The sequence below is a fragment of the Leptonychotes weddellii genome, unplaced genomic scaffold, assembly GCF_054177405.1.
Source record: "Leptonychotes weddellii isolate Sample4059 unplaced genomic scaffold, ASM5417740v2 HiC_scaffold_2661, whole genome shotgun sequence".
NCBI lineage: Eukaryota > Metazoa > Chordata > Mammalia > Carnivora > Phocidae > Leptonychotes > Leptonychotes weddellii.
In genome coordinates, this window is record NW_027858816.1 from 1 (window position 1) to 13253 (window position 13253).

At 44.6% G+C, this 13253-nt stretch overlaps 1 protein-coding gene across 1 annotated transcript; it reads right to left on the reverse strand.

The window, feature by feature from the left end:
• Window positions 1-6162: 6162 nt before the first annotated feature.
• On the reverse strand, window positions 6163-12916 carry LOC102741473 (double homeobox protein A-like). Its single transcript, XM_006732785.3, has 4 exons — window positions 12872-12916; window positions 7795-7949; window positions 7072-7180; window positions 6163-6443 (listed from the first exon to the last, which is right to left on the reverse strand). The coding sequence occupies exons 1-4, from the start codon at window positions 12894-12896 to the stop codon at window positions 6262-6264; spliced, it is 471 nt and encodes a 156-aa protein (XP_006732848.2). The 5' UTR covers window positions 12897-12916; the 3' UTR covers window positions 6163-6261.
• Window positions 12917-13253: the final 337 nt, after the last annotated feature.

The following is a 13253-nucleotide window of genomic DNA, read 5'->3' on the forward strand; positions in this document are numbered from 1 at the left end:
AAAAAATAAAAAAAAAAAATAAACTCAGCTCCCACCTTTCTAGCCCAACATGGAACTTACTACCTCCTGGGAAAGGCATGCACTAGGCGGCCCCTGGGAGAACACACCTAAGGATTGATTCTTCCATTAAGTCAACCATACCTTCCACAAAATTTACTGATTGTTTACTATGTACCAGGCACTGAGAAGACATCAGTGAACAAAATGCACATTCTACTGGGGCATCTGGACTCCGGCTGGAAAAGTGGCTGGTGGAATTCCTTGGGGGGACCCCTGACTTGGGAAGAGCCTTCAGAGACTATAACCAACCCCCTTACTCCATGGAACCTGAGAAGACACTTGAGTAGGAATATCTTCTACTTCCCGAGAGATAGTTGGAGTTGACTCCACCATGTGGAAGGACTGGACAGTCAGGAGGCTCTGCTTGTGAGCCAAAATGAGAATAACAGGGTGATTACCTTGAACTCTCTCATTCAGAGATCCTGTTCCTGGTCTTGTCTCTGTTCTGAGTCTTGATCATCAGGTTCTCTTTTTCTCTGGACATGGAATCTGGATCTCCGATTTTGAAACCAAATCTAAGTAGGTAAAACATTGATAATTAATTAAAACAAGTGATGTCGGGCGCCTGGGTGGCTCAGTTGGTTAAGCGACTGCCTTCGGCTCAGGTCATGATCCTGGAGTCCCGGGATCGAGTCCCGCATCGGGCTCCCTGCTCGGCGAGGAGCCTGCTTCTCCCTCTGACCCTCCCCCCTCTCATGTACTCTCTCTCATTCTCGCTCTCTCAAATGAATAAATAAATCTTAAAAAAAAAAAAAAAGATTAAAACAAGTGATGTCATGAAAACTTCACCATTGCTTTTTCAATAAGGCAGAAGGAAGAGTAAGATGATTTGTTTTAGGCTTAATTTCAAAATCACTGACATTCCATATGACATCTAGGAAAGTCTGTTGGGTCTGGAGATAAAGCCCAAAATTCTGAACCACACACCTAGTACCTTCATGATGGGTTTCATATCCTCAACTCCCCATGATCCCCTCATTACCATTGCTGGGTTTTCCCTAACATGCCTAGATTGAAGCTCTTCCCTCTACCTGGAATTCCTTTCCCATCTTTTTTCCTTCCACTCAAAAATGCCTATTTTTCTTCCATGACCCAGGAGAGTATATCTGTCTAGGAAAATATTTTTCATCCCACAATACATACTTGATTGCTACCCCTAGCCTCTGCCCATAAATTACACACATATATGCACGTTAGACACATGTTAAATATATGCATACATAACTTATAATAATAATATAACTTTAGAAAAATACATAGATTTATATACTACACACACACACATTCACATTCCACAGCTGCTACTTTTGGTTTTCACAGAGGAGGAGAATAAAGCACAGGTCTAGAGTTCAAAAACCAGGCTTTGGAAAAGCCACATTATGTCACTGAAACTTTCACGTCCTTCCTGAAGGAATAGACCACTCTGCAGACGAATGCTGGTTTTGGAAGACCTGCACATACATCGCCCTGGATATGGCGTCTACACCCAAATCATAAATCCCTTTCTCCATCTGCCATGCTTGTGATATCTACAAGAATTAGTCCCCTGTTGACAAAGTTATTCAGAGATTTCTCATTTCTGCACCTATCCATATCTTTATCTTAAGGAAAAATATATTCAGCTTTGAATTCTAAGGAGAAAACTAGCCCAAAGAATATGGAATGGCTATATTAGGACATGATTCGCTTTGTATTTCACCACTGACTTCTGTTTTCTTCTCTCTCAACTCACACTCTTTTAGAATCACACCAAACCATTTACTCAAAAGTCAGTCTGCCATTTATATCCATCTTCTCTATAAAATCTCCCAGCCTTCGCTGGGATCCATCCTCTCCTCCCCAGAGCTTTGGAGTCTTTGAAAGCTGCCTCTTAGATATCCATTCTTAGGTATCTCAGACAGACACCTCCAACCCTGGGGGAACTCCCTATATTCTTCTAGAACCCAATCCTCCTGCTGGATAACACCAATATCAGCCAGCCATCCAAGCTAAACCCACCATATCTTCCCCTGTTTGTCTCATCTCTTTCCCTCCCCATGCCATCCTTGTCCTCTGCACCCCATCTGTGCATATGCTGTCAGTCTACGTCTGTGCTGTCTCTTAAACACTCTTTCCACGTTTCAGCCTCCTTGACTTTTCACTGATTGTCAGACTTATTTCCTGTCTCCATTGTTAAATCCATTCTTCACTCTGGGGGAAGAGGAGCTCTTTCAAACTGTAACCGTACCATGCTTTCTGCTCTGCCTTAATTCTTCAAGCATGTCTCTACCACCCAAAGGATAAAATATAAACTCTTCTAGCAAGCATTTTCCATTTTCCAAGTGTGTAATCCACCTCAAGACCTCTGAGCTCAGCTCAGCATATAGGGATTAATGAGAGATGGGCCCCGTTTCACAGCTCTCAGGATAATGAATGATTTTATATTTGGGTTTTGTGTCCACCATCTTACCTGGCTACAAACAGCTGGACTTGAGGCTTCCTTAAGTATCTTTGTGACACCTTGGTTCACCAGCCCATAGACAAATTTACAATTTTCTGGAAGCCACAGGACTGCTGTTAGGGATCCAGTCTGCTGCAAATGCTGCCCTTATTAACCCCCACTATTCTGGTCTTCCCCCCAGGGAATTTCCCCCTGCTTTGCAAGCCTCGGACCAACTTTTCCTCTGTGAAACTATTTCTGACCAGACACATCGGCTTCCCTGTTGATACCAAACACATTTGTTCACTCATATTTGTCTAGAAGGTAAATTTGTGTGATTTAATCACGCCATCGAAATTGTCAGTTTAGGGGCGCCTGGGTGGCTCAGTCGTTAAGCGTCTGCCTTCGGCTCAGGTCATGATCCCGGGGTCCTGGGATCGAGCCCCTCATCAGGCTCCCTGCTCCACGGGAAGCCTGCTTCTCCCTCCCCCACTCCCTCTGCTTGTGTTCCCTCTGTCGCTGTGTCTCTCTCTGTCAAATAAATAAATAAAATCTTTAAAAAAAAAAAAGGAAATTGTCAGTTTATTTGCCCATCTCCCTTATTATTTTCCAAGATTCTGTTCTTCTTTATGAATATCTCACTAGGTAGGACTGTTCCTAGCACACCGTAGGCGCTTGGTATGAATGCAACATGAAAGACACAGAAGGAGAAAGGAAAAGAGGAGAGAGAAAGGAGCATCAGACCCACTGATGCGCATTCATTTCCTGATTACTGGAAGGAGCCCTGGTTTAAATGCACACACAGAGTACACCGCTCTGACAGAATGATACTCCATCAGGATCCTACATTTCTGGGACGCCTGGGTGGCTTGGTCAGTTAAGCTTCTGCCTTCGGCTCAGGTCATGATCCCAGGGGCCTGGGATTGAGCCCCACGTCAGGCTCTTCGGTCAGCAGGGAGCCTGCTTCTCCCTCTGCACTGTTGCTCCCCCTGCTTGTGCACTCTCCCAAGAAAAATCTTTTTTTACAAAAGGACCCTACATTTCTGATCTACATGTTAAATCTCTGAAGTAGACAAAATAATTCCAATCCCATGGGATAATTAGAAAGGTTGAAAAATTCAATAGCTATAAAGACTTTAGCCAAATGTCTGGCTTGTACTCAATGTAATCTTCCTTCCTTCCTTCCTTCCTTCAACAAATTCCTACTGTCATGTGCCAGGCGCTGTTCAGAAAACAAACAGGAAACAACCCCAACGGGCCCCTTCCTCACCGCCCTCCGGATCCCACTGTAGGCATTGCCACAACCACGATGCCGAAGCTGAAGAAGCAGAAGCAGAAGCAGCAGCCCTCACTGCCAGAGCAGGAGGGAAGAAACGAGATGAGAAGGATGGAGTCCCATTGGACCACGTAGCCTCCTGGCCAGTGGAAAGCCTGATGACCCCAAGTCAGCTCTTTACAGAGGTCCTCCAGAATCAAGGGGACTAATGATTCTACCACCGCTGAGTCTCCCACCTCCTCCCCTGGGCAAAGGCCCAAATCAGGGAGGCCAAGGCCCCTGGTGTGGCCCAAATGGTTGTGGTTGGTAGGGGTGACTGAGGCTGAAGCTCCTTTTCCCAGACCAGGCCATGGGGGTCCCAAAGGCTTTCACGAAGAGCAGAGAAACTCTCAAAGGCTCAAAAGCTGGTCTCTTATCAAGAATATCTCCCTGGGGCACCTGGGTGGCTCAGTCGTTAAGCGTCTGCCTTCGGCTCAGGTCATGATCCCAGGGTCCTGGGATCGAGCCCCACATCGGGCTCCCTACTCCGCGGGGAGCCTGCTTCTCCCTCTCCCACTCCCCCTGCTTGTGTTCCCTCTCTCGCTGTGTCTCTGTCAAATAAATAAATAAAATCTTAAAAAAAAAAAAAAAAGAGTATCTCCTGCCCAAGGATGGACTCTAGGTTATGGAAGACAAATCCAACTGTCTTATATGCTGACACTTAGCCAAAAAGGACTGCTGTTGATATGAGGACCTCTGTGCCTTCTACCGGTGAGGCATCAACGGACCTCCTCTGTGAGACTGCCTTCCCACCCAGGCTGGGAAGAGCCCTCCATGACCTGAAGGCCATGTATTTCCCTGTGGGCCTGTGATGGCTACTGTGAAGCTGTTCCCCCACCATCCTCTGTCGGTGACGCCCACCCGCATCTGCCGCCTCCCCCATTTGGGGTTCAGAGTTGTTTCCACAGTAAGGGATTCTCTAGTATCTTCTATGCTTTTTTCAAGCCCAGCCAGTATCTTTAGAATCATTGTTTTAAATTCTCATTCGGACAACTTACTTATATCCATATTGATTAAATCCCTGGCTGTGAGTACTACCTCCTATTCTTTCTTGTGGGATGACTTTCTCCTCATCATTTTGTCCAGAAAAGAAGAAAGAAAAAGGAAAAACAACAAAAACAACTACCTTCCAAGAGGTGGTTGCTTTCCTACTTGTAGAGTTCGCAGTATTTGTTTCCTCAGAACTCTCATTTCTCAGGTGTTCAGAATGATTTGGTAACTGTCTAGTTGTATTTGAGGGATGAGACAAACTTAGGGCCCCTGACTCCTTTGCCATCTTGACTGCTCCCCTGAGGTCCAGAGTCGTTCCACCAGAGGTGGGCAGTGTGCTCTCCTTCTGATCCAGCCTCCAGACTCGCTTTCAGGACCCCATCTTTGCTCCCTTCATCTGCCTCCTGGGCCCTCTTCCCCCTCGCCAACTGACTGCTGAACAGGAAACCTCTTTGGTGTTTTTGCTTGTGCACCTGTCCCCAGTACTACCCTCAATTCCTAAGAGCCCTGGCGCGGTTTCCTACCATTCCCTTCTTCAGCTGCTTGTTTTGAGTCCTTCTTATGTGACACCCCAGGGTTGCTCACCAGGTCATCTGACCTGGGCTCAAGTTCGAATGACTAGTGGAGTTTCCCCCTGAAAGGCCACTCTCCTTCCCTTGCATTTTGTGGTTTCTGTGTCAGTGGTGATCCCCACCACTCTGGTCTGTGATTGCTGTGCTTGTGAAAATTGTGCATCGCTTTGTAGCCTTTCTCAATGTGGGTGGCATCTTCGTGACTTCCTGATGCTAGAGGGTTTTTTCTGCCAAAAATGAGTGAGGCTCTTGGTGCCCTCTAGACATTCCACACCTCCCAACATGGGAGAGTTGTGGAACTTTCCAGAAGACTGCCTCCCTGGTCCTCCCCATTTTTCTACTGGTATCGTTTCTTCCGGGTTTGATGCAAGCCTTTGAGGTGTTCACTAAAGGCTCTGGTGGGCTACCCTATCTCCTCTCCAGCCCACTTTCATTAGACTATGACACTGGGAGGCCACTAGCCCTTTTGTCTGAATTCTGTGACTCTCCACCCAGCTGGCCTTCGGGTGGAACCTGGATAATACTGTTGCCTTCTTCCAACCTTCTACTACATCCCTTGCACTGGTTGTTTTCTGTGAAAATGGAAGTGGACAGGTTCAGTTTTGAACTGGTCCTGAGGAAATGGGTCAGGTATGTGGGCAAGAGGGATGAGAGCCACAGGAGAACTGAGAATGAATTCTTCGTAAACATTTTTAATATTAGTAATAAATGCAGTGAAAAGATGAAAAAAAAGACAAAAAATAAAACATTGACTACAACAAAGAAGAACTAAAGGGAGTGAGAGCTGGCTGTGGGGGAACCTGGGTTAGAACCTACCAGATGAAGCAAACAGCTTGTGGAAAGACTCTGGAGTGGGAATGTGCCTGTCATGTCCACATGGCTCCCCTTCCCATACATCTCCATCCCTAGGAGATGGAGCAGTCGAATTCTTCAACACTTACTTGGACTCTTGACTCTGGAATGCCAATTTCTTTAGCAAGTTGCTCTCTGGTGTCAATGCCAGGATAAGGGTTGTTCATAAATGCCTCGATGAGGGTGTGTAATTGCGAAGAAGTGTAGCTGGTACGACACCGTCTGTCTTCTCTACCTGGGATACATGTGAGACTGAGGGTCAAGGGACATTTCCGAGGTCAGCTTACATATTCAAACAAGGAACCCAAACATGTCCCACTCTGTCTCCCATCTAATTCGGAACCTGTTGCCTCTCCTTAAAAGGGCCTTGCCGCAGCTTATTCCAGGCAGAAGGTTCTAGAGGAGATGCAGTATATGGTTAGGTTAGAATGTAAGCAGAGGAGAGTCTCAGAAGGGCCATGAACCGGGGCGCCTAGGTGGCTCAGTCGGTTAAGCATCTGACTTTGGCTCAGGTCATGACCCCGGAGTCTCAGGATCAAGCCCCATATCAGGCTCCCTGCTCTTCAGGAAGTCTGCTTCTCCCTCTGGCTCTCACCCCACTCTCATGCTCTCTCTCTCTCTCCCTCCCTCTCTCTCAAATGAATAAACAAAATCTTAAAAAAAAAAAAAAGAAGAAGATCCATGAGCCATGCAGGGAAGAATATCCAGGTTCCATGCTGAACCCTGAACCAGAAGACCCTGAACAGGAGGTCCAAGGAGAGAACATTCTTTTCCCACTCAGAGTAGTAGTTAGCTCCAGCGTAGAGAGGCACTGGATACCCAAGAGGCTCTGCTGGGGAATAGGACTGGAGCAGACTATTTACTTTGAATCTCCTCTTCAGAGTGATCTTGGTCTTGACTTGATTCTAAGTCCTCATCGGGTTCTGATTTTTTCTGGCACTGGTGCCTAGCTCTTCGATTCTGAAACCAAATCTTAAGTGAGGAAAAGAAAATGAGAGAATTAAGTATGTTTATATCATCTCAACCTCATCACTGCCTTTCTTCAAAGGGTGTGTGTGATTCTTATTAGATCAAAGCTCAGAATTGTTACTGATACCTGTCACATCTGACTAAGTCTTAGGTCAAGGATTGGCATTTAGCATCTTCACAGTCTGGTCCCAGCATGACTATAATAATGTTTTTAAGTTAATAAATAGATGCTGCAGTTATGCATTTAACAACCAGCTCAAGGATTTCCTCTTCTCTGAAGGAGTACCTACACACTTCCTTCCTCTTTGATCCTCAGTACCCACATTTGTGAAGTGAGACAAAGAGCAACATCCTTGTGAGTTCATTCTGGGTGTCAATCAGGATACTCCAGGGCAACCCTCTCTGGTCCCCTCCCTCTTCAGGAGCTTTGTACTATTGCTCAATAAACTTTACTATCCCTCAATAAACTTTGCTTTGCTGCCCACCAAAAAAAAAAAAAAAAAAAAGATACTCCACACAAAGCCCTTAGCAGACTGGCTCATAACATGTGCTTGATCAACGGTTTCCTCTCCTCCCTTTCTACTTTTAATCTTGAAGATACAGAATTTGTAATTTACCTGGATTCTGGACTCATCAGTGTTGATTTCTAAAGCGAGTCTTTGTTTGGTAGCATAACCTGGGTAAGGATTTTGGTGAAATGCCTTGATGAGGATTTTCAATTGATCTTCTGTGAATTTGGTGCGGCTGCGTCTCTGATTCATTGTTATGGTCTCTTTGGAAAGATTAGGAAAGAGGAAGCGTTTAATAGGCCAGCTTATACATTTCAAACTTCAGGCTCAAGCTAGTCTCTGATTTCCTCTTTTCATTTGGAATCCACCAGAACCCAACAGGAAAGAACTCTGACACAGTTATAAAGCCCTTAAACACACAAGGGTGTTTTGTGTTGTTTTTTTTTTTTAAGATTTTATGTATTTATTTGAGAGAGAGAGAGCACAAGCAGGGGGAGCAGCAGAGGAAGAGGGAGAAGCAGGCTCCCCGCTGAGCAGGGAGCCGGACATGGGGCTCAATTCCAGGACTCTGGGATCATGACCTGAGCTGAAGGCAGATGTCCAACCGACTGAGCCACCCAGGTGCCCCACATTATGTGATTTTAGATATGGGACACCACCTTGAAATAGCCAAATCCGGAAAGGCTGGGCATGTGTTTGGAACATATGATTTTGTAACAAAATTAGACTTAGTGAACTGAGATGAGAAGAAAAGTTACTAGGGTTGCTAGAGGTTCAGTTGGAAGCACAACAGCTGTATTCATAAGAGAGGAGACTTTAGGGGCACATGGGTGGCTCAGTCGTTAAGCTTCTGCCTTCGGCTCGGGTTATGATCCCAGGGTCCTGGGATCGAGCCCCGCATCGGGCTCCCTGCTCAGCGGGAAGCCTGCTTCTCCCTCTCCCAATCCCCCTGCTTGTGTTCCCTCTTTTGCTGTGTCTCTGTCAAAAAATAAATAAAATCTTTAAAAAAAAATTAAAAAAGAGAGGAGACTTTAATGTACTGAGTTGCTTTGATTGGCACCTCATAGGAAAGAGCAAGTTGAATCTTTGTCTCTGATACAGTTTTGCAATATTTCTGAGGTCACTCTCAAGAAAGTCCAACTCCACATTTATGCAAAAAGAAAATCCAGTAAAAACTCTTAACTATGGCTACTCATTACATTCCTTAAGCAAAAGAATTCATTTGGATTCCCAGTCTATAAAGATGCTTTTCTCTTTCATCCTTGAATGTCCCTCCTAAAAGCCTAAATCTTCAATTGCATACCGGTCTACTACCTCCTGGTCTATTGTACTTCACTGAAAGCGGAAGGTTAACTTTATGTATGTATTTTTATTTACTTATTTTTTATTTTTATTTTTTATTATGTTATGTTAATCACCATACAGTATATCATTAGTTTTCGATGTAATGATCCATGATTGTTTGTGTATAACACCCAGTGCTCATTACCACACATGTGCTCCTTAATACCCATCTCCCAGCTATTTATTTATTTTTTAGATTTTGAATTTTTTTTTAAAGTGATGTCTACACCCAACATGGGGGTTGAACTCACAACACTGATATCAGAGTCACCTGCTCTACCCCACTGAGCCAGCCAGTCACCCTGAAAGGGGAAAATTAACTTTACTATCACCCACAATTCCTCTTACATCATACCATGTTGATCAGGCCCTTACCTATATCTTTGACATCATCACCTAGTGACCTACTTGGCCTTATACCCTGAATAGGTGTGTCCTCCAGCCACCACACCTAACTTCTTTCTGTCCCCCAACCAGGCCAACTTCCTCCTATTTCAAGCTTGGTACTTGTTCCTCTCTTCCTGTGATGCTCTTCCCACGGTGATGGACTAACTTGCTCCTTTACGACAGGTTCCAGCTTGAGCATTATCTTCTCAGAGTCCTTCCCTGACTCTCCAGTCTAAGGCCCATGCTCCATGCTCCAAACAGTCTGCGACAGAATTTTTTTTTTTTTAAGATTTTTATTTATTTATTTGAGAGCTCGTGGGAGAGAAAATGAGCAGGGGGAGCAACAGAGGGAGAGGGAGAAGCAGGCTCCCCGCTGAGCAGGGAGCCCAACTTGGGGCTCCATCCCAGGACCCTGGGATCATGACCTGAGCCGAAGGCAGACACTTAACGACTGAGCCACCCAGGCGCCCCTGTGATTAATTTTTCTGATGGCAAAGTGATTGGCTCTGAGGTTGGCCTTAGGTAAAAAAAAAAAAAAACCTCTCACAGGACCCCACCCATCTTATACCGTCACTTACGTTATTCTCTGTGCACAGGTCCTTGACTATCCATTCTTAGAAGGAAAAATCCCTTTACAATAAAAAGCTTAAAGGAAAGCCCTTAAGTAGCTGTAGTAGAACTTCTAACTAACCCAGACCAGCTCCCTAGGGAGTGGGGGAAGAGAGAAGCAGATTAGGGCTTCCTAAGACACTACAGTTAGAGGCTGGGCTGGGAGGCAGAAATGAGGAAGAGCAGAAGTAAGATGAAAGGTAAGGAAGGAGGAAAGCAAAGAGATCAAAGCTGAGTAAGATCTTTTTTTTTTTTAAGATTTTATTTATTTGGGCGCCGGGGTGGCTCAGTCGTTAAGCGACTGCCTTCGGCTCAGGTCATGATCCTGGAGTCCTGGGATCGAGTCCCGCATCGGGCTCCCTGCTCAGGGCGGAGTCTGCTTCTCCTTTGACCCTCTCTCCTCTCATGCTCTCTCTCTCTCTCTCTCTCAAATAATAAAATAAATTAAAAAAAAAAATAAAGTCCAGGGGCGCCTGGGTGGCTCAGTCGTTGAGCGTCTGCCTTCGGCTCAGGTCATGGTCCCAGGGTCCTGGGATCAAGCCCCACATCGGGCTCCCTGTTCAGCGGGAAGCCAGCTTCTCCTTCTCCCACTCCCCCTGCTTGTGTTCCCTCTCTCGCTGTGTCTCTGTCAAATAAATAAATACAATCTTTAAAAAATAATAATAAATAAAATAAAATAAAGTCCATACTTTATTCACATTCTTAAAAGTTTTTTACCAAAAAAGTTTTTACCAGATATCCTTTTTCTGTTCTAGGATGCTATTCAAGGTACCATAGTACATTGGGTCATCATGTCTCCTTAGGCTCCCACTGACTCTGACAGTTTTTCAGGCTTTCTTAGTTTTTCAGGATATGGACAGTTCTGAGGAGTCCTGAGCAGATAGTTTGTAGAACCTCATTGGGGTTTATCTGGTATTTTTCTATGATGAGACTAGGGCTGTGTTTTCTGAGAACCAAACAGGATTTTGAGGGCAACCTAAATTGTACGGGGAGAATAAAAGCCCACAAAGTAGATTATGTATTTTGTTAAAAAAAGGATAAAGATAATAGATTTTTTTTGAAGATTTTATTTATTTTTGACAGAGAGAGAGTGTGTACAAGCAGGGGAAGCAGCAGTCAGAGGGAGAGGGAGAAGCAGGCTCCCCGCTCAGCAGGGAGCCCAACGCAGAGCTCGATCCCAGGACCCTGGGATCATGACCTGAGCCGAAGGCAGACGCTTAACCGTCTGAGCCACCCAGATGCCCCATGATGATAGATTTAATTATCCAGTTGAAATAGATTAGTAGAAATTTTTTTCCTATGGTACTCATGCAGAAACAGACAAGTAGACAAATGGAACCAAATAGAAAGCCAAGGAACAGAAAGCCTGTTATATGTGAGAACTTGGGATGGCTATAGCCTCCAAAATCAGTGGGAAAGGATAGTGTTGGGTAAAGAGAATGGCTTACTGTGTGAAGAAAAATGAAGTTGAGCCATATAATATACAGTATATTTTAAAATGCCAAATTAAAGACATGTAAAGTGTAACAGTAAATGGAAGATTATGTACAAGAAAACCTATGTTACACTGAGATAGAAAAGAGTTACTTAAATAAAATGCCAAAACACAATGGGAAAAATTGCTGGAACTAAAGACATCATAATTGAAAACTACAGTTCAAAAGTTAGAAAATCAGATAAAGCCAGATGCTTGCAATTATGGGGATTTTAATTGTTCAAAAACATATTTCTAGAGTGCCTATTAAAAAGCCAGACCCTATCCTAGGCACTGTGAACAAAACAGACAAGATAGCCCTGACCTCACAGAGAGTCAGGAGATAGAAAGCAAACAACTGAAATATATAGTATGTCAGATGGCAAATATTTCCATGGCAAAAAAAGAAGGAAGGAGGGAAAGGAGAGAATGCACAGGGTAAGATCACAATTTCAAGTGAAGTAATTAGTGAAGACCTCACTGAGAAAATGACTTGAGCAAAGACTTGAAGCAAATGAGAGAAGGAGCCATGTTGTCATTTAGAGAGGCACACTGCGGGAACTTGGGCTAGCAGTGGGAGCCCGCCTGGCCTATTGAAGAGACAGCAAGAAGGTTAGACAGCCTGCAGAAGAGGAAATAAAGCATAACCAGGTGAGGTCCTAGACCTCAGATGGGGGGTTGGAAAGCAGATTATATAGGGCCTCATAGGGCCATGTGGGGATGGACCAAAAAAAGGGTCAGATTCCTAAAATATTTGAAAGTTAAAACCAACAAAATTTCCAGCCTGATTAAATGTGGGTCATAAGAGAAAAATGGGTCGAGGATGTTTCCTAGATTTTTTTGGCCTGGGCACCTGGCATGTCCTGAGTGAGGATAAACTCAGGGAGGGAGAGTTTGGGTGGAAACATGGAGGGTCCAGTTGGGGACATGTTGAGTTTGAGATGCTGGTTAGAGACAAGTAAACAAGTTAGATAGACAAATCCAAAGTTCAGGAGAAAAGTTGAGTCTGGAGAGAGAAATCTAGAAGCTTCTTTGGTTCCAAAGATATTCTGGTCTCTGAACTTTCTCATACCTCCCATAGTTTCTTTTTTAAGTGTGTCTCCCTCCCTTTTCTTCTTTCTGAAGCAAGAATCTATCTTGTTTAGTTCTTGAATGCGTGTATCTTTCTGAAATCCCCAATGCTCAATACTCAGAAAACAGCATATTTTCATCTCACATGAGAGAAACTGGTTTTCCCTAACCCTAGTACACTTATTTCAAAGTTTAAAAATGGAATTCCCACAACTTCTGACAAGCCCAGTAGGTTTTTAGTCCAATTTCCTCCTCAAACCAATGAAATGGAAACTTTAGTCAGGTGTGTGGGGAACTTACTGTTTGGAGAGTTGTCTTGGGCCATGTTGGAAGAGAGTTCTGAAGTCTAAGGATCAGACTGGGAATCAGCCTCGAGGATGGTTTTATATCATCAGCCTGGATGGCCCCTCCTGTTTATTTAATCTTTAGTGATTCTGAAGTTTTATCTTTACCAATTGAATCACTTCTTAGAACCATAGACCCGGGGCGCCTGGGTGGCTCAGTCGGTTAAGCGACTGCCTTCGGCTCAGGTCATGATCCCAGGGTCCTGGGATCGAGCCCCGCGTCGGGCTCCCTGCTCAGCGAAAAGCCGGCTTCTTTGCTTCTTCCTCTCCCACTCCCCCTGCTTGTGTTCCTGCTCTCGCTGTGACTCTCTCTGTCAAATAAATAAATAAAATCTTTA

Excerpts from the sequence above, each read along its gene's own strand:
- LOC102741473 (XM_006732785.3), bottom strand. The coding sequence starts at position 12,896 with ATGGCCCAAGACAACTCTCCAAACA. Across the intron at positions 7,950-12,871 it reads CCAAGACAACTCTCCAAACA|AGACCATAACAATGAATCAG; the intron begins GTAAGTTCCCCA and ends ATCTTTCCAAAG. Across the intron at positions 6,444-7,071 it reads CTCTGAAGAGGAGATTCAAA|GTAGAGAAGACAGACGGTGT; the intron begins GTAAATAGTCTG and ends CATGTATCCCAG.